Source organism: Schistocerca piceifrons, unplaced genomic scaffold, assembly GCF_021461385.2.
Source record: "Schistocerca piceifrons isolate TAMUIC-IGC-003096 unplaced genomic scaffold, iqSchPice1.1 HiC_scaffold_279, whole genome shotgun sequence".
Classification (NCBI taxonomy): domain Eukaryota; kingdom Metazoa; phylum Arthropoda; class Insecta; order Orthoptera; family Acrididae; genus Schistocerca; species Schistocerca piceifrons.
In genome coordinates, this window is record NW_025728492.1 from 1 (window position 1) to 18,794 (window position 18,794).

At 43.7% G+C, this 18,794-nt stretch overlaps 6 protein-coding genes and 9 non-coding genes across 15 annotated transcripts; 12 read left to right on the plus strand and 3 right to left on the minus strand.

Moving 5' to 3' along the window:
* Positions 1-366: 366 nt before the first annotated feature.
* On the plus strand, positions 367-3,499 carry LOC124744180 (DNA repair protein RAD50-like). Its single transcript, XM_047248894.1, has 5 exons — positions 367-445; positions 601-860; positions 1,592-2,073; positions 2,225-3,300; positions 3,489-3,499. The coding sequence occupies exons 1-5, from the start codon at positions 367-369 to the stop codon at positions 3,497-3,499; spliced, it is 1,908 nt and encodes a 635-aa protein (XP_047104850.1).
* Positions 3,500-3,581: 82 nt separating this feature from the next.
* Positions 3,582-4,109, plus strand: LOC124744181 (DNA repair protein RAD50-like). Its single transcript, XM_047248895.1, has one exon. The coding sequence runs from the start codon at positions 3,582-3,584 to the stop codon at positions 4,107-4,109; it is 528 nt and encodes a 175-aa protein (XP_047104851.1).
* A 556-nt stretch (positions 4,110-4,665) lies between these two features.
* Trnak-uuu lies at positions 4,666-4,738 on the plus strand. The gene has a single exon. It is a non-coding gene; the product is annotated as a tRNA-Lys (tRNA).
* Positions 4,739-4,877: 139 nt separating this feature from the next.
* Trnas-aga lies at positions 4,878-4,959 on the plus strand. The gene has a single exon. It is a non-coding gene; the product is annotated as a tRNA-Ser (tRNA).
* Positions 4,960-5,201: 242 nt separating this feature from the next.
* Trnag-ucc lies at positions 5,202-5,273 on the minus strand. The gene has a single exon. It is a non-coding gene; the product is annotated as a tRNA-Gly (tRNA).
* Positions 5,274-6,743: 1,470 nt separating this feature from the next.
* Positions 6,744-10,090, plus strand: LOC124744182 (DNA repair protein RAD50-like). Its single transcript, XM_047248896.1, has 2 exons — positions 6,744-9,891; positions 10,080-10,090. The coding sequence occupies exons 1-2, from the start codon at positions 6,744-6,746 to the stop codon at positions 10,088-10,090; spliced, it is 3,159 nt and encodes a 1,052-aa protein (XP_047104852.1).
* Positions 10,091-10,172: 82 nt separating this feature from the next.
* LOC124744184 (DNA repair protein RAD50-like) lies at positions 10,173-10,700 on the plus strand. The gene has a single exon (XM_047248897.1). The coding sequence runs from the start codon at positions 10,173-10,175 to the stop codon at positions 10,698-10,700; it is 528 nt and encodes a 175-aa protein (XP_047104853.1).
* A 557-nt stretch (positions 10,701-11,257) lies between these two features.
* Positions 11,258-11,330, plus strand: Trnak-uuu. Its single transcript has one exon. It is a non-coding gene; the product is annotated as a tRNA-Lys (tRNA).
* A 139-nt stretch (positions 11,331-11,469) lies between these two features.
* Positions 11,470-11,551, plus strand: Trnas-aga. Its single transcript has one exon. It is a non-coding gene; the product is annotated as a tRNA-Ser (tRNA).
* Positions 11,552-11,793: 242 nt separating this feature from the next.
* Trnag-ucc lies at positions 11,794-11,865 on the minus strand. The gene has a single exon. It is a non-coding gene; the product is annotated as a tRNA-Gly (tRNA).
* Positions 11,866-13,335: 1,470 nt separating this feature from the next.
* LOC124744185 (DNA repair protein RAD50-like) lies at positions 13,336-16,682 on the plus strand. Its single transcript, XM_047248898.1, has 2 exons — positions 13,336-16,483; positions 16,672-16,682. The coding sequence occupies exons 1-2, from the start codon at positions 13,336-13,338 to the stop codon at positions 16,680-16,682; spliced, it is 3,159 nt and encodes a 1,052-aa protein (XP_047104854.1).
* Positions 16,683-16,764: 82 nt separating this feature from the next.
* Positions 16,765-17,292, plus strand: LOC124744186 (DNA repair protein RAD50-like). The gene has a single exon (XM_047248899.1). It carries the CDS (start codon positions 16,765-16,767, stop codon positions 17,290-17,292), a length of 528 nt encoding a protein of 175 aa, XP_047104855.1.
* A 556-nt stretch (positions 17,293-17,848) lies between these two features.
* On the plus strand, positions 17,849-17,921 carry Trnak-uuu. The gene has a single exon. It is a non-coding gene; the product is annotated as a tRNA-Lys (tRNA).
* A 139-nt stretch (positions 17,922-18,060) lies between these two features.
* Positions 18,061-18,142, plus strand: Trnas-aga. The gene has a single exon. It is a non-coding gene; the product is annotated as a tRNA-Ser (tRNA).
* Positions 18,143-18,384: 242 nt separating this feature from the next.
* Trnag-ucc lies at positions 18,385-18,456 on the minus strand. The gene has a single exon. It is a non-coding gene; the product is annotated as a tRNA-Gly (tRNA).
* Positions 18,457-18,794: the final 338 nt, after the last annotated feature.

Genomic DNA, 18,794 nt, shown 5'->3' on the forward strand with positions numbered 1-18,794 from the left:
TAGTGTCATATTATGAAAGCGCAATTGGTACATTAATGTAGGTAACACTGATTAGAGGATAGAGCGCCCTTCCGTGATGTGACGGATTGTATCACTATTGATATTGTTTACAGTTATTTGTTCGTATTCGGTCCTTTAAAATTCGATATAATGGCTAGATACTTAAGATGCAGATACAGGGAATCCGAAGCTTTGGTCCGAACGACAGTGATCAGCAGATGATTACGTTTCAATCACCTGTGACGCTGATATTAGGGCAGAACGGATGTGGGTAAGACGACGACAATTGAAGCCCTGAAGTATGCAGCTACAGGTGAGGTGCCAGCAGGAACTAAACAAGGGCAGTCGTTTGTTCATGACCCGAAGATGGCTCGTCAGCCAGAGACAAGGGGCCAAATAAAATTGTTGATGGCTGATCGCAAAGGCGAAGAAGTTGTCATCACACGTACGTTACAAACAACACAGAAGGCAAAAAATTTGCAATTGAAAACACTGGATCCAGTAATTCATAGGAAGAAGTCTAGTGGTGAAGTTGTACAGGTTGGTGGACGGTGCATTGATGTAAATTTAGAAATGTCTCATGTTTTTGTGTATCAAAAGCTGTTCTGAGCAATGTTATATTTTGCCATCAAGAAGATTCTAACTGGCCAATGGATGAGGGAAAGAAACTCAAGGAGAAGTTTGATTCCATATTCGATGCAACAAAACTTAATAAATGTTTGGAACACATCAGAGATCTTAGGAAAGCAGTAAATACAGAAATCAGCACTGATGAGAAACTTCTGAAATCACAACAAGAGATAAAAGATGAGACTGTTTCAAAAAAGAAGGATTTACAAGAGGCAGAGAGTCGTCTGGCAGTAACTCAGGACAAAATAGATAACTTGAGCGATAAACTATCACCCTTTGCTAGAAAAACTAGATGAAATTTGTGATGTGGAAAAGGATTTCCTTCAGCTCACCAGGGAGAAAGAAAGAGCTGAAGACAAGATGAAAATACTAGAATCGCAACAATCAGATTTAAAGAAGAATATTAAGGAAGTGCTTGAGTGGAAAACTTTAGAAGAAATAACTGATTTAATCAACAGTTTTAAAACTGAAGCAAGGAACTGGCAGGAGCACTTGAAATCTATGGAGATTGAACTTCAGCAGATATCTAGGGATGAGGAGCGAGTATTGGAAGAAAACAAGCCAAGAGCAGATGACTCTTGGAAAACTTCAGAAAGAGGAAGAAGATCATAATACTCGAATAGATGCAACGCAATAAGAATCTACAGAGATTGCAGAAACATTTCAAATAAGAGTAAAAGAAGATACATTTTCTTCAGAAGTTCTTGTCTCAAATTTAATGCATCAAGTCGACGATAAAATAAGAGAGTCAAGGTACAGTTTGAGCAGTTACGGAACAGGTTTCAAAGAGAAGAGCAGGAACTCCAAAGTAAAATAGACATTGCTAGAGACACTAAAGCAAAGCTAGAGCAGGAAATCACCTCAAAAAAACGACAAGCAGAAGATAATAAAGCTGAAGAATGGAGTGTCAAAACAGAAATTGAAGATATAGAGAAATCTGGTGAAGAACTTGTCAAATTAGGAAGAGAACTGGAGCAAGCAAAAACTAACTGGGAAACTGCTTGTCCAAGAACTTGATGAAGAACAGCTGAAAAAAGAAATTAGAGATCAGCACCAAGAGAGCAACAGGCTGGATGATAAGCTAGTTATTGTGGATAAAGAAGTTCAGACATTGCAGCTGTTGAGTAGTGAGCAGGCACAGCTTGATATCCAGAACAAACTGAAGGCATCTAAGGAGTCCGAACTCAAAAAACTAAAGAACAAACACAATGAAGCACTGCGCCACCTTTTGTTTACAGTGCCACAACAAAATTTGAAACATGACTTGGATGCTTGCATGCTTCAACTGACTCGTCAGATCAACAACATCAATGAGAAGATAAATAGTAAGCAGAATGAGGCGGCTGCACTTGAAGTGAAACGAGCCCATCACAAGGAGCAGTTGGATTTGAAAGAAAGAGAGCTGCGAAAATTTGAAGAAGAAATATATGATTTGTGTGGCAGGCAAGATTTTGATGAGTACATACAAAGTGTTTCTGATAGAATACAAGAACTGCAGGACCAAAAAGGAACGCTCAGTGCTTCGGAAATACATGTTCCGTCGCTACATTCAGAAACTGGAACAGGAAGATCCTTGCTGTCCATTGTGTCATAGGGAGTTTGAAGCCGCTTCTGAAGCTGCTGAACTTGCATATGAACTGAGTAATAAAGTCAGTGAAGTCCCAGCACGCCTTCAGGACAATAAGAAAGAACTAGAAAATAAGCTAAAGGAATATGATAAACTTTTGCAAATGAAACCTGCTTATGAAAGAACTGATATCATGCGCACCAAGGAGATACCAGAAATGAAAGAGTCACTTCATCAAACAGAAGAGGCTTTAGATGCAGCTCGGAAACAGATTAAAGATTTGAAGGAGCAGTTACTGGGTCCAAAAGCAAAGGAGCAGATGGCAAAGGATATCCAAGGAGATGTAGTCCGCATTGATCAGTTGCAGACAGAACTGCGCCGCATAGACAAAGAAATTCAGGAGCTGCAGTCTAAGATGCCCACAGGATCGTCACGCTCCATGGAGGAAGCCCTGGCAGAGCAGGAGGAGCTTCGAGCACAAGTCAGTGCTATTCAGCGTGCACTCCACATGAAGCAGGAGTCACTGAGAAGGCATTCAGAGAGAGTCAACCAGCTGAGGGAGCGCAAAAATGTACTTATGGAAAAGAAATTGAAGCTCGAAAGTGGACAGCAGAAACGTCGACAACTGGAGGAACGTTTGCAGGAGTTGCAAAGTATGCATGTGATGATACAGTCAGAAATTGAGGTGCTCGAGACCCGACTTCAAGAAGCTAGAGAGACACTTGATTCTGCAGTGCAGTCAAAAAATATTAGAGTTACAGAAAATCGAAAAAATGTAGATCAGGGACAAAATAAGATTGTTGAGCAAGGAAGGAAACATGATGAAATTTGTAATTGGCATAATAGCATTCAACGGTATGAACAGAGCGGCATGAAAGAGAAACTTACGTCAGTTCAAGAAAGATTGATAGAACTGGACTCTAAAAAGGAGACCCTTGCAGATAAAAACAGAAGAACGTGTGAAAACATTGATAAGCTTAAAGAAAAAATTTCAAATCAGCAGCTGAAAGCAAGAGAACTTGAAGATAACAAAATATTGAAGGAGAAACAGGTAGAAGCTGAAGAACTGAAGAGTGTAATAGATAAAGTAAAACAGCGCCTTGGTAAGTTCCAAGTGAAAACCATTGAAGAAGAGAAAAGTCGTCTCTGCAGAGAAATTTCAGCTGTCAAAGAGGAGAAATCAATTTCAGAAGGACGATTTAAGGAATTAAGAGATAGTGTGAATACTCTGCGACGAGATCTAAATAAGGACATATATAAAAATGCAGAAAAAAAATACAATGATCTGCAGCGACGAATTAAGGTAAACCAGCTAGCATCAGCTGATCTGAACAAATACTTTGTCGCTTTGGATTGGTCACTCATTTACTTTCATCAGGAGCGCATGAGGAAGATTAATACGATTATAAGAGAACTGTGGCGAAAAATCTATCGTGGGAATGATATTGATTATATAGAAATTAAAACAGATGCTCCTGAAACCACGAGTGCAGACAAGAAGCGAACATTCAACTATCGGGTTGTTCAGGTGAAGAATGATGTTGAGATTGATATGAAGGGACGCTGCAGTGCTGGGCAGAAGGTTCTAGCGTCGCTTGTTATCCGAATTGCTTTGGCAGAAATTCTAAGTATTAATTGTGGAATCTTAGCTCTGGATGAACCAACCACAAATTTGGATAGGGAGAACATAGACAGTCTTGGAGAAACTCTCACAGACCTTATAAATTTAAGGAGGGAGAACAAGAATTTTCAGCTCATACTGATAACACACGATGAAGACTTCTTGGATCGTTTGATGAATGTTGAAAAACTGAAGTACTATTACAGGGTCACAAGAAATGCAAAGGGAAACTCGGTCATTGAAAAGTATCGTTTTGAAGAAAGGAGCACCCAACATAGAAACTTTAACTAAAGTTTGAAATAAGAATGCATCAAGACTGATTTTTGTTATTCTAATTTGCTCATCTTGTGGAATGCTCTGTGAAAGAAAGTACTTATAGGTTTTTGTGTTTTCTGTTTGTTATAATACATTCATGCCCATGCAGCAGCATTTTTCACACTGTTATGTATAAATAAAGAACATTCATTTCTGAGTAAAAAAAAAAAAAAAAAAAGTGGCTAGGATACCTGGCTTTCACCCAGGAGGCCCAGGTTCGACTCCCGGTACCGGATGGGAAGTGTTTGCGCACACGACCGTCCATGTTTTGGCCTTCCAACGTTCGTTTGTCGCCCTCCTTCCGGAGCTTCAACCGAGCGTAATCGGGGGAAACAGGCACGAGATGCAATTACTGTCAGCACCGGGATAAAGGGAGAAGAGGCACTGGTCCGTTGTTGGGCTGCTACCAGCGTCAGTGGCAAGTCGGTGAAGTCGCTAGTTGCGCCAGAAGCCAGCAATTACCGTAGTACGCCTACACACGCGTTCCAGTTATTCACATTGCTTGCAGCCGCTTCATCCACAACAAGCGTGAGCCCGGATAGCTCAGTCGGTAGAGCATTAGGCTTTTAAACTAAGGGTCCAGGGTTCGAGTCCCTGTCCGGGCGAAGATTTTAACGCTTCCGTAATGGCTCGTCTCGTAGCGCTGGTAGCCCTCCCGTAATCAGTGCACGGAGTTCGTATCCTGTCAGCATTCTGCGCAGACCGGTTCGATTATACACGATTCGAGGGAACGTTTAGCTACGAGCAGTCGTGGCCGAGTGGTTAAGGCGTCTGACTAGAAATCAGATTCCCTCTGGGAGCGTAGGTTCGAGTCCTACCGACTGCGTCCCTTTTCTTTTTATTTTTTTGTTCAAGAAGAAGGAGCAGAAAATGTCGCAGTTTGCCTGTCGTTTTGGTACCTCGCTACACCTCACCTCTCACAGCCGTTTATAGCGCCTGTCCTTTTGATAAGGGCGAATTCCAAGCGTCAGCTTTCGCGTCAGCCGAGCAAAGTCGGGACAAGTCGGGACATACTACAGGATGGCCTGCACGTGGCTCGCATACTCATACGTAAAAATTTGCGCCCGTTGCGGTGGCCGGGAATCGAACCCGGATCAACTGCTTGGAAGGCAACTATGCTCACCATTACACCACCACCGCACACCCGCTGCTCCCAACGCCGCGCTGTGTCGGCTTCCCGCCCGCCGGCAGCGGCCCACGGTGATGGTAGCTGTAGGCGCTTTACGAGGTAGGAGGGTGCATCCACACGCGTTCGGGCCGCGCCTCCACGCACGCTGCGTCTTTGGGCAAGACTCGTTGCCGCGGCTGCAAGGTTACTCACACGATAGTGATGAGCGGTCGCTTTTAGGCAGTGTAGTGGGGGACTCCGCGTGTGTAGCACTTTTTTCGGTTGTATCCGACGTCGTTGGGTGGCAATCCCACTTTCCCTGCAGACACCTACCCTGGAATGTGCTCGGGAAGCACGGACGACCGCCCCCAACAAATGCAACTAACAAAATGAGAACAACAACTAAAAAAGTGGTAGGCTGTTGGCCTACCACGCGGGCGGCCCGGGTTCGACTCCCGGCCGATGCATCGTTTTGCTGTTCTCGCTATAATGCTGCCGCGCCGATTGCTCGCTTGAGCTGCGTCAGCCTCAGGAATGTACAGCACGATTCGCTGTGAGAAGAACCAAACACGCAGCACGCAAGAGACCGTAATTGGAGGGAAGCGTGCTATTTCTGAACTCGAGCGTCAGCCTGGCCCTACAGGCCGCTGTGTTCAGGTGCCGCAAGGGCGATGTACTGCAACCTCAGGCAGTGCTGCTTTCCGTTGACAAAGCTGCGGCAGCAGTTTAATCTAGCAAGTCGGGAAAGCACGTGTAGCAACACAACAGATTCTTGAGAAAGCGCAAACTGTCTGTCTCTAATATGCGAGAGTTACCAAGTTTCCTGGGACGTTGGTTGCAGACGTGCCTCGGTAGCGCAATGGGTAGCGCGTAGGTCTCATAATCTTAAGTTAGGGAGTTTGACCCTCACCAGGGGCATTTAATTTGCTGTACATCATGGCTGAATTAACGGCGTTGCTGTTGCTAGGGAACGAACTGAATTGTCGTTTGTTATCCACAAGGAGTCCACGCCTCAGCGTCAAAACGTTTACATCCACTTATGGCAAGGTACAACTTTGACCTTTCTCCTCCCCTGTTATGAGTAAAATATGATGCAAACAGCAATGAATAGTCAGTTTCGAGCTGTGCGCCATGCCAGTCTGCACGCGCAAATATGCTCGCAAACAGAGAACACCACTGAGTCCGGATTCAGCACGAAATGCGAGAGGAGAGGGAGTAAATCTCACGTTTATCGAGCAAATCCGGTGTGGTCTAGTGATGGTAAACATGATTAGATATTGGCGGGTGTATGGCATGTGTTTTCAGCGTGGAAATTTGGCTGTCAGAAATTGTTGATGATTTGTGTTTTAAAGATAGTGTCATATTATGAAAGCGCAATTGGTACATTAATGTAGGTAACACTGATTAGAGGATAGGCGCCCTTCCGTGATGTGACGGATTGTATCACTATTGATATTGTTTACAGTTATTTGTTCGTATTCGGTCCTTTAAAATTCGATATAATGGCTAGATTACTTAAGATGCAGATACAGGGAATCCGAAGCTTTGGTCCGAACGACAGTGATCAGCAGATGATTACGTTTCAATCACCTGTGACGCTGATATTAGGGCAGAACGGATGTGGTAAGACGACGACAATTGAAGCCCTGAAGTATGCAGCTACAGGTGAGGTGCCAGCAGGAACTAAACAAGGGCAGTCGTTTGTTCATGACCCGAAGATGGCTCGTCAGCCAGAGACAAGGGGCCAAATAAAATTGTTGATGGCTGATCGCAAAGGCGAAGAAGTTGTCATCACACGTACGTTACAAACAACACAGAAGGCAAAAAATTTGCAATTGAAAACACTGGATCCAGTAATTCATAGGAAGAAGTCTAGTGGTGAAGTTGTACAGGTTGGTGGACGGTGCATTGATGTAAATTTAGAAATGTCTCATGTTTTTGGTGTATCAAAAGCTGTTCTGAGCAATGTTATATTTTGCCATCAAGAAGATTCTAACTGGCCAATGGATGAGGGAAAGAAACTCAAGGAGAAGTTTGATTCCATATTCGATGCAACAAAACTTAATAAATGTTTGGAACACATCAGAGATCTTAGGAAAGCAGTAAATACAGAAATCAGCACTGATGAGAAACTTCTGAAATCACAACAAGAGATAAAAGATGAGACTGTTTCAAAAAAGAAGGATTTACAAGAGGCAGAGAGTCGTCTGGCAGTAACTCAGGACAAAATAGATAACTTGAGCGATAAACTATCACCTTTGCTAGAAAAACTAGATGAAATTTGTGATGTGGAAAAGGATTTCCTTCAGCTCACCAGGGAGAAAGAAAGAGCTGAAGACAAGATGAAAATACTAGAATCGCAACAATCAGATTTAAAGAAGAATATTAAGGAAGTGCTTGAGTGGAAAACTTTAGAAGAAATAACTGATTTAATCAACAGTTTTAAAACTGAAGCAAGGAACTGGCAGGAGCACTTGAAATCTATGGAGATTGAACTTCAGCAGATATCTAGGGATGAGGAGCGAGTATTGGAAGAAACAAGCCAAGAGCAGATGACTCTTGGAAAACTTCAGAAAGAGGAAGAAGATCATAATACTCGAATAGATGCACGCAATAAGAATCTACAGAGATTGGCAGAAACATTTCAAATAAGAGTAAAAGAAGATACATTTTCTTCAGAAGTTCTTGTCTCAAATTTAATGCATCAAGTCGACGATAAAATAAGAGAGTCAAAGGTACAGTTTGAGCAGTTACGGAACAGGTTTCAAAGAGAAGAGCAGGAACTCCAAAGTAAAATAGACATTGCTAGAGACACTAAAGCAAAGCTAGAGCAGGAAATCACCTCAAAAAAACGACAAGCAGAAGATAATAAAGCTGAAGAATGGAGTGTCAAAACAGAAATTGAAGATATAGAGAAATCTGGTGAAGAACTTGTCAAATTAGGAAGAGAACTGGAGCAAGCAAAAACTAACTGGGAAACTGCTTGTCAAGAACTTGATGAAGAACAGCTGAAAAAAGAAATTAGAGATCAGCACCAAGAGAGCAACAGGCTGGATGATAAGCTAGTTATTGTGGATAAAGAAGTTCAGACATTGCAGCTGTTGAGTAGTGAGCAGGCACAGCTTGATATCCAGAACAAACTGAAGGCATCTAAGGAGTCCGAACTCAAAAAACTAAAGAACAAACACAATGAAGCACTGCGCCACCTTTTGTTTACAGTGCCACAACAAAATTTGAAACATGACTTGGATGCTTGCATGCTTCAACTGACTCGTCAGATCAACAACATCAATGAGAAGATAAATAGTAAGCAGAATGAGGCGGCTGCACTTGAAGTGAAACGAGCCCATCACAAGGAGCAGTTGGATTTGAAAGAAAGAGAGCTGCGAAAATTTGAAGAAGAAATATATGATTTGTGTGGCAGGCAAGATTTTGATGAGTACATACAAAGTGTTTCTGATAGAATACAAGAACTGCAGGACCAAAAAGGAACGCTCAGTGCTTCGGAATACATGTTCCGTCGCTACATTCAGAAACTGGAACAGGAAGATCCTTGCTGTCCATTGTGTCATAGGGAGTTTGAAGCCGCTTCTGAAGCTGCTGAACTTGCATATGAACTGAGTAATAAAGTCAGTGAAGTCCCAGCACGCCTTCAGGACAATAAGAAAGAACTAGAAAATAAGCTAAAGGAATATGATAAACTTTTGCAAATGAAACCTGCTTATGAAAGAACTGATATCATGCGCACCAAGGAGATACCAGAAATGAAAGAGTCACTTCATCAAACAGAAGAGGCTTTAGATGCAGCTCGGAAACAGATTAAAGATTTGAAGGAGCAGTTACTGGGTCCAAAAGCAAAGGAGCAGATGGCAAAGGATATCCAAGGAGATGTAGTCCGCATTGATCAGTTGCAGACAGAACTGCGCCGCATAGACAAAGAAATTCAGGAGCTGCAGTCTAAGATGCCCACAGGATCGTCACGCTCCATGGAGGAAGCCCTGGCAGAGCAGGAGGAGCTTCGAGCACAAGTCAGTGCTATTCAGCGTGCACTCCACATGAAGCAGGAGTCACTGAGAAGGCATTCAGAGAGAGTCAACCAGCTGAGGGAGCGCAAAAATGTACTTATGGAAAAGAAATTGAAGCTCGAAAGTGGACAGCAGAAACGTCGACAACTGGAGGAACGTTTGCAGGAGTTGCAAAGTATGCATGTGATGATACAGTCAGAAATTGAGGTGCTCGAGACCCGACTTCAAGAAGCTAGAGAGACACTTGATTCTGCAGTGCAGTCAAAAAATATTAGAGTTACAGAAAATCGAAAAAATGTAGATCAGGGACAAAATAAGATTGTTGAGCAAGGAAGGAAACATGATGAAATTTGTAATTGGCATAATAGCATTCAACGGTATGAACAGAGCGGCATGAAAGAGAAACTTACGTCAGTTCAAGAAAGATTGATAGAACTGGACTCTAAAAAGGAGACCCTTGCAGATAAAAACAGAAGAACGTGTGAAAACATTGATAAGCTTAAAGAAAAAATTTCAAATCAGCAGCTGAAAGCAAGAGAACTTGAAGATAACAAAATATTGAAGGAGAAACAGGTAGAAGCTGAAGAACTGAAGAGTGTAATAGATAAAGTAAAACAGCGCCTTGGTAAGTTCCAAGTGAAAACCATTGAAGAAGAGAAAAGTCGTCTCTGCAGAGAAATTTCAGCTGTCAAAGAGGAGAAATCAATTTCAGAAGGACGATTTAAGGAATTAAGAGATAGTGTGAATACTCTGCGACGAGATCTAAATAAGGACATATATAAAAATGCAGAAAAAAAATACAATGATCTGCAGCGACGAATTAAGGTAAACCAGCTAGCATCAGCTGATCTGAACAAATACTTTGTCGCTTTGGATTGGTCACTCATTTACTTTCATCAGGAGCGCATGAGGAAGATTAATACGATTATAAGAGAACTGTGGCGAAAAATCTATCGTGGGAATGATATTGATTATATAGAAATTAAAACAGATGCTCCTGAAACCACGAGTGCAGACAAGAAGCGAACATTCAACTATCGGGTTGTTCAGGTGAAGAATGATGTTGAGATTGATATGAAGGGACGCTGCAGTGCTGGGCAGAAGGTTCTAGCGTCGCTTGTTATCCGAATTGCTTTGGCAGAAATTCTAAGTATTAATTGTGGAATCTTAGCTCTGGATGAACCAACCACAAATTTGGATAGGGAGAACATAGACAGTCTTGGAGAAACTCTCACAGACCTTATAAATTTAAGGAGGGAGAACAAGAATTTTCAGCTCATACTGATAACACACGATGAAGACTTCTTGGATCGTTTGATGAATGTTGAAAAACTGAAGTACTATTACAGGGTCACAAGAAATGCAAAGGGAAACTCGGTCATTGAAAAGTATCGTTTTGAAGAAAGGAGCACCCAACATAGAAACTTTAACTAAAGTTTGAAATAAGAATGCATCAAGACTGATTTTTGTTATTCTAATTTGCTCATCTTGTGGAATGCTCTGTGAAAGAAAGTACTTATAGGTTTTTGTGTTTTCTGTTTGTTATAATACATTCATGCCCATGCAGCAGCATTTTTCACACTGTTATGTATAAATAAAGAACATTCATTTCTGAGTAAAAAAAAAAAAAAAAAAAAGTGGCTAGGATACCTGGCTTTCACCCAGGAGGCCCAGGTTCGACTCCCGGTACCGGATGGGAAGTGTTTGCGCACACGACCGTCCATGTTTTGGCCTTCCAACGTTCGTTTGTCGCCCTCCTTCCGGAGCTTCAACTGAGCGTAATCGGGGGAAACAGGCACGAGATGCAATTACTGTCAGCACCGGGATAAAGGGAGAAGAGGCACTGGTCCGTTGTTGGGCTGCTACCAGCGTCAGTGGCAAGTCGGTGAAGTCGCTAGTTGCGCCAGAAGCCAGCAATTACCGTAGTACGCCTACACACGCGTTCCAGTTATTCACATTGCTTGCAGCCGCTTCATCCACAACAAGCGTGAGCCCGGATAGCTCAGTCGGTAGAGCATTAGGCTTTTAAACTAAGGGTCCAGGGTTCGAGTCCCTGTCCGGGCGAAGATTTTAACGCTTCCGTAATGGCTCGTCTCGTAGCGCTGGTAGCCCTCCCGTAATCAGTGCACGGAGTTCGTATCCTGTCAGCATTCTGCGCAGACCGGTTCGATTATACACGATTCGAGGGAACGTTTAGCTACGAGCAGTCGTGGCCGAGTGGTTAAGGCGTCTGACTAGAAATCAGATTCCCTCTGGGAGCGTAGGTTCGAGTCCTACCGACTGCGTCCCTTTTCTTTTTATTTTTTTGTTCAAGAAGAAGGAGCAGAAAATGTCGCAGTTTGCCTGTCGTTTTGGTACCTCGCTACACCTCACCTCTCACAGCCGTTTATAGCGCCTGTCCTTTTGATAAGGGCGAATTCCAAGCGTCAGCTTTCGCGTCAGCCGAGCAAAGTCGGGACAAGTCGGGACATACTACAGGATGGCCTGCACGTGGCTCGCATACTCATACGTAAAAATTTGCGCCCGTTGCGGTGGCCGGGAATCGAACCCGGATCAACTGCTTGGAAGGCAACTATGCTCACCATTACACCACCACCGCACACCCGCTGCTCCCAACGCCGCGCTGTGTCGGCTTCCCGCCCGCCGGCAGCGGCCCACGGTGATGGTAGCTGTAGGCGCTTTACGAGGTAGGAGGGTGCATCCACACGCGTTCGGGCCGCGCCTCCACGCACGCTGCGTCTTTGGGCAAGACTCGTTGCCGCGGCTGCAAGGTTACTCACACGATAGTGATGAGCGGTCGCTTTTAGGCAGTGTAGTGGGGGACTCCGCGTGTGTAGCACTTTTTTCGGTTGTATCCGACGTCGTTGGGTGGCAATCCCACTTTCCCTGCAGACACCTACCCTGGAATGTGCTCGGGAAGCACGGACGACCGCCCCCAACAAATGCAACTAACAAAATGAGAACAACAACTAAAAAAGTGGTAGGCTGTTGGCCTACCACGCGGGCGGCCCGGGTTCGACTCCCGGCCGATGCATCGTTTTGCTGTTCTCGCTATAATGCTGCCGCGCCGATTGCTCGCTTGAGCTGCGTCAGCCTCAGGAATGTACAGCACGATTCGCTGTGAGAAGAACCAAACACGCAGCACGCAAGAGACCGTAATTGGAGGGAAGCGTGCTATTTCTGAACTCGAGCGTCAGCCTGGCCCTACAGGCCGCTGTGTTCAGGTGCCGCAAGGGCGATGTACTGCAACCTCAGGCAGTGCTGCTTTCCGTTGACAAAGCTGCGGCAGCAGTTTAATCTAGCAAGTCGGGAAAGCACGTGTAGCAACACAACAGATTCTTGAGAAAGCGCAAACTGTCTGTCTCTAATATGCGAGAGTTACCAAGTTTCCTGGGACGTTGGTTGCAGACGTGCCTCGGTAGCGCAATGGGTAGCGCGTAGGTCTCATAATCTTAAGTTAGGGAGTTTGACCCTCACCAGGGGCATTTAATTTGCTGTACATCATGGCTGAATTAACGGCGTTGCTGTTGCTAGGGAACGAACTGAATTGTCGTTTGTTATCCACAAGGAGTCCACGCCTCAGCGTCAAAACGTTTACATCCACTTATGGCAAGGTACAACTTTGACCTTTCTCCTCCCCTGTTATGAGTAAAATATGATGCAAACAGCAATGAATAGTCAGTTTCGAGCTGTGCGCCATGCCAGTCTGCACGCGCAAATATGCTCGCAAACAGAGAACACCACTGAGTCCGGATTCAGCACGAAATGCGAGAGGAGAGGGAGTAAATCTCACGTTTATCGAGCAAATCCGGTGTGGTCTAGTGATGGTAAACATGATTAGATATTGGCGGGTGTATGGCATGTGTTTTCAGCGTGGAAATTTGGCTGTCAGAAATTGTTGATGATTTGTGTTTTAAAGATAGTGTCATATTATGAAAGCGCAATTGGTACATTAATGTAGGTAACACTGATTAGAGGATAGGCGCCCTTCCGTGATGTGACGGATTGTATCACTATTGATATTGTTTACAGTTATTTGTTCGTATTCGGTCCTTTAAAATTCGATATAATGGCTAGATTACTTAAGATGCAGATACAGGGAATCCGAAGCTTTGGTCCGAACGACAGTGATCAGCAGATGATTACGTTTCAATCACCTGTGACGCTGATATTAGGGCAGAACGGATGTGGTAAGACGACGACAATTGAAGCCCTGAAGTATGCAGCTACAGGTGAGGTGCCAGCAGGAACTAAACAAGGGCAGTCGTTTGTTCATGACCCGAAGATGGCTCGTCAGCCAGAGACAAGGGGCCAAATAAAATTGTTGATGGCTGATCGCAAAGGCGAAGAAGTTGTCATCACACGTACGTTACAAACAACACAGAAGGCAAAAAATTTGCAATTGAAAACACTGGATCCAGTAATTCATAGGAAGAAGTCTAGTGGTGAAGTTGTACAGGTTGGTGGACGGTGCATTGATGTAAATTTAGAAATGTCTCATGTTTTTGGTGTATCAAAAGCTGTTCTGAGCAATGTTATATTTTGCCATCAAGAAGATTCTAACTGGCCAATGGATGAGGGAAAGAAACTCAAGGAGAAGTTTGATTCCATATTCGATGCAACAAAACTTAATAAATGTTTGGAACACATCAGAGATCTTAGGAAAGCAGTAAATACAGAAATCAGCACTGATGAGAAACTTCTGAAATCACAACAAGAGATAAAAGATGAGACTGTTTCAAAAAAGAAGGATTTACAAGAGGCAGAGAGTCGTCTGGCAGTAACTCAGGACAAAATAGATAACTTGAGCGATAAACTATCACCTTTGCTAGAAAAACTAGATGAAATTTGTGATGTGGAAAAGGATTTCCTTCAGCTCACCAGGGAGAAAGAAAGAGCTGAAGACAAGATGAAAATACTAGAATCGCAACAATCAGATTTAAAGAAGAATATTAAGGAAGTGCTTGAGTGGAAAACTTTAGAAGAAATAACTGATTTAATCAACAGTTTTAAAACTGAAGCAAGGAACTGGCAGGAGCACTTGAAATCTATGGAGATTGAACTTCAGCAGATATCTAGGGATGAGGAGCGAGTATTGGAAGAAACAAGCCAAGAGCAGATGACTCTTGGAAAACTTCAGAAAGAGGAAGAAGATCATAATACTCGAATAGATGCACGCAATAAGAATCTACAGAGATTGGCAGAAACATTTCAAATAAGAGTAAAAGAAGATACATTTTCTTCAGAAGTTCTTGTCTCAAATTTAATGCATCAAGTCGACGATAAAATAAGAGAGTCAAAGGTACAGTTTGAGCAGTTACGGAACAGGTTTCAAAGAGAAGAGCAGGAACTCCAAAGTAAAATAGACATTGCTAGAGACACTAAAGCAAAGCTAGAGCAGGAAATCACCTCAAAAAAACGACAAGCAGAAGATAATAAAGCTGAAGAATGGAGTGTCAAAACAGAAATTGAAGATATAGAGAAATCTGGTGAAGAACTTGTCAAATTAGGAAGAGAACTGGAGCAAGCAAAAACTAACTGGGAAACTCCTTGTCAAGAACTTGATGAAGAACAGCTGAAAAAAGAAATTAGAGATCAGCACCAAGAGAGCAACAGGCTGGATGATAAGCTAGTTATTGTGGATAAAGAAGTTCAGACATTGCAGCTGTTGAGTAGTGAGCAGGCACAGCTTGATATCCAGAACAAACTGAAGGCATCTAAGGAGTCCGAACTCAAAAAACTAAAGAACAAACACAATGAAGCACTGCGCCACCTTTTGTTTACAGTGCCACAACAAAATTTGAAACATGACTTGGATGCTTGCATGCTTCAACTGACTCGTCAGATCAACAACATCAATGAGAAGATAAATAGTAAGCAGAATGAGGCGGCTGCACTTGAAGTGAAACGAGCCCATCACAAGGAGCAGTTGGATTTGAAAGAAAGAGAGCTGCGAAAATTTGAAGAAGAAATATATGATTTGTGTGGCAGGCAAGATTTTGATGAGTACATACAAAGTGTTTCTGATAGAATACAAGAACTGCAGGACCAAAAAGGAACGCTCAGTGCTTCGGAATACATGTTCCGTCGCTACATTCAGAAACTGGAACAGGAAGATCCTTGCTGTCCATTGTGTCATAGGGAGTTTGAAGCCGCTTCTGAAGCTGCTGAACTTGCATATGAACTGAGTAATAAAGTCAGTGAAGTCCCAGCACGCCTTCAGGACAATAAGAAAGAACTAGAAAATAAGCTAAAGGAATATGATAAACTTTTGCAAATGAAACCTGCTTATGAAAGAACTGATATCATGCGCACCAAGGAGATACCAGAAATGAAAGAGTCACTTCATCAAACAGAAGAGGCTTTAGATGCAGCTCGGAAACAGATTAAAGATTTGAAGGAGCAGTTACTGGGTCCAAAAGCAAAGGAGCAGATGGCAAAGGATATCCAAGGAGATGTAGTCCGCATTGATCAGTTGCAGACAGAACTGCGCCGCATAGACAAAGAAATTCAGGAGCTGCAGTCTAAGATGCCCACAGGATCGTCACGCTCCATGGAGGAAGCCCTGGCAGAGCAGGAGGAGCTTCGAGCACAAGTCAGTGCTATTCAGCGTGCACTCCACATGAAGCAGGAGTCACTGAGAAGGCATTCAGAGAGAGTCAACCAGCTGAGGGAGCGCAAAAATGTACTTATGGAAAAGAAATTGAAGCTCGAAAGTGGACAGCAGAAACGTCGACAACTGGAGGAACGTTTGCAGGAGTTGCAAAGTATGCATGTGATGATACAGTCAGAAATTGAGGTGCTCGAGACCCGACTTCAAGAAGCTAGAGAGACACTTGATTCTGCAGTGCAGTCAAAAAATATTAGAGTTACAGAAAATCGAAAAAATGTAGATCAGGGACAAAATAAGATTGTTGAGCAAGGAAGGAAACATGATGAAATTTGTAATTGGCATAATAGCATTCAACGGTATGAACAGAGCGGCATGAAAGAGAAACTTACGTCAGTTCAAGAAAGATTGATAGAACTGGACTCTAAAAAGGAGACCCTTGCAGATAAAAACAGAAGAACGTGTGAAAACATTGATAAGCTTAAAGAAAAAATTTCAAATCAGCAGCTGAAAGCAAGAGAACTTGAAGATAACAAAATATTGAAGGAGAAACAGGTAGAAGCTGAAGAACTGAAGAGTGTAATAGATAAAGTAAAACAGCGCCTTGGTAAGTTCCAAGTGAAAACCATTGAAGAAGAGAAAAGTCGTCTCTGCAGAGAAATTTCAGCTGTCAAAGAGGAGAAATCAATTTCAGAAGGACGATTTAAGGAATTAAGAGATAGTGTGAATACTCTGCGACGAGATCTAAATAAGGACATATATAAAAATGCAGAAAAAAAATACAATGATCTGCAGCGACGAATTAAGGTAAACCAGCTAGCATCAGCTGATCTGAACAAATACTTTGTCGCTTTGGATTGGTCACTCATTTACTTTCATCAGGAGCGCATGAGGAAGATTAATACGATTATAAGAGAACTGTGGCGAAAAATCTATCGTGGGAATGATATTGATTATATAGAAATTAAAACAGATGCTCCTGAAACCACGAGTGCAGACAAGAAGCGAACATTCAACTATCGGGTTGTTCAGGTGAAGAATGATGTTGAGATTGATATGAAGGGACGCTGCAGTGCTGGGCAGAAGGTTCTAGCGTCGCTTGTTATCCGAATTGCTTTGGCAGAAATTCTAAGTATTAATTGTGGAATCTTAGCTCTGGATGAACCAACCACAAATTTGGATAGGGAGAACATAGACAGTCTTGGAGAAACTCTCACAGACCTTATAAATTTAAGGAGGGAGAACAAGAATTTTCAGCTCATACTGATAACACACGATGAAGACTTCTTGGATCGTTTGATGAATGTTGAAAAACTGAAGTACTATTACAGGGTCACAAGAAATGCAAAGGGAAACTCGGTCATTGAAAAGTATCGTTTTGAAGAAAGGAGCACCCAACATAGAAACTTTAACTAAAGTTTGAAATAAGAATGCATCAAGACTGATTTTTGTTATTCTAATTTGCTCATCTTGTGGAATGCTCTGTGAAAGAAAGTACTTATAGGTTTTTGTGTTTTCTGTTTGTTATAATACATTCATGCCCATGCAGCAGCATTTTTCACACTGTTATGTATAAATAAAGAACATTCATTTCTGAGTAAAAAAAAAAAAAAAAAAAGTGGCTAGGATACCTGGCTTTCACCCAGGAGGCCCAGGTTCGACTCCCGGTACCGGATGGGAAGTGTTTGCGCACACGACCGTCCATGTTTTGGCCTTCCAACGTTCGTTTGTCGCCCTCCTTCCGGAGCTTCAACCGAGCGTAATCGGGGGAAACAGGCACGAGATGCAATTACTGTCAGCACCGGGATAAAGGGAGAAGAGGCACTGGTCCGTTGTTGGGCTGCTACCAGCGTCAGTGGCAAGTCGGTGAAGTCGCTAGTTGCGCCAGAAGCCAGCAATTACCGTAGTACGCCTACACACGCGTTCCAGTTATTCACATTGCTTGCAGCCGCTTCATCCACAACAAGCGTGAGCCCGGATAGCTCAGTCGGTAGAGCATTAGGCTTTTAAACTAAGGGTCCAGGGTTCGAGTCCCTGTCCGGGCGAAGATTTTAACGCTTCCGTAATGGCTCGTCTCGTAGCGCTGGTAGCCCTCCCGTAATCAGTGCACGGAGTTCGTATCCTGTCAGCATTCTGCGCAGACCGGTTCGATTATACACGATTCGAGGGAACGTTTAGCTACGAGCAGTCGTGGCCGAGTGGTTAAGGCGTCTGACTAGAAATCAGATTCCCTCTGGGAGCGTAGGTTCGAGTCCTACCGACTGCGTCCCTTTTCTTTTTATTTTTTTGTTCAAGAAGAAGGAGCAGAAAATGTCGCAGTTTGCCTGTCGTTTTGGTACCTCGCTACACCTCACCTCTCACAGCCGTTTATAGCGCCTGTCCTTTTGATAAGGGCGAATTCCAAGCGTCAGCTTTCGCGTCAGCCGAGCAAAGTCGGGACAAGTCGGGACATACTACAGGATGGCCTGCACGTGGCTCGCATACTCATACGTAAAAATTTGCGCCCGTTGCGGTGGCCGGGAATCGAACCCGGATCAACTGCTTGGAAGGCAACTATGCTCACCATTACACCACCACCGCACACCCGCTGCTCCCAACGCCGCGCTGTGTCGGCTTCCCGCCCGCCGGCAGCGGCCCACGGTGATGGTAGCTGTAGGCGCTTTACGAGGTAGGAGGGTGCATCCACACGCGTTCGGGCCGCGCCTCCACGCACGCTGCGTCTTTGGGCAAGACTCGTTGCCGCGGCTGCAAGGTTACTCACACGATAGTGATGAGCGGTCGCTTTTAGGCAGTGTAGTGGGGGACTCCGCGTGTGTAGCACTTTTTTCGGTTGTATCCGACGTCGTTGGGTGGCAATCCCACTTTCCCTGCAGACACCTACCCTGGAATGTGCTCGGGAAGCACGGACGACCGCCCCC

What these genes read in the sequence shown, in the direction of transcription:
- LOC124744186 (XM_047248899.1), top strand. Translation starts at nt 16,765, where the DNA reads ATGAGGAAGATTAATACGATTATAAGAGAACTGTGGCGAAAAATCTAT.
- LOC124744182 (XM_047248896.1), top strand. Translation starts at nt 6,744, where the DNA reads ATGGCTAGATTACTTAAGATGCAGATACAGGGAATCCGAAGCTTTGGT.
- LOC124744184 (XM_047248897.1), top strand. Translation starts at nt 10,173, where the DNA reads ATGAGGAAGATTAATACGATTATAAGAGAACTGTGGCGAAAAATCTAT.
- LOC124744180 (XM_047248894.1), top strand. Translation starts at nt 367, where the DNA reads ATGGCTCGTCAGCCAGAGACAAGGGGCCAAATAAAATTGTTGATGGCT. An exon ending in CGAAGAAGTTGTCATCACAC is followed by an intron (nt 446 to 600) that starts GTACGTTACAAA and finishes GTGTATCAAAAG; the next exon opens with CTGTTCTGAGCAATGTTATA. An exon ending in AGGCAGAGAGTCGTCTGGCA is followed by an intron (nt 861 to 1,591) that starts GTAACTCAGGAC and finishes TTGTCAAATTAG; the next exon opens with GAAGAGAACTGGAGCAAGCA.
- LOC124744181 (XM_047248895.1), top strand. Translation starts at nt 3,582, where the DNA reads ATGAGGAAGATTAATACGATTATAAGAGAACTGTGGCGAAAAATCTAT.
- LOC124744185 (XM_047248898.1), top strand. Translation starts at nt 13,336, where the DNA reads ATGGCTAGATTACTTAAGATGCAGATACAGGGAATCCGAAGCTTTGGT.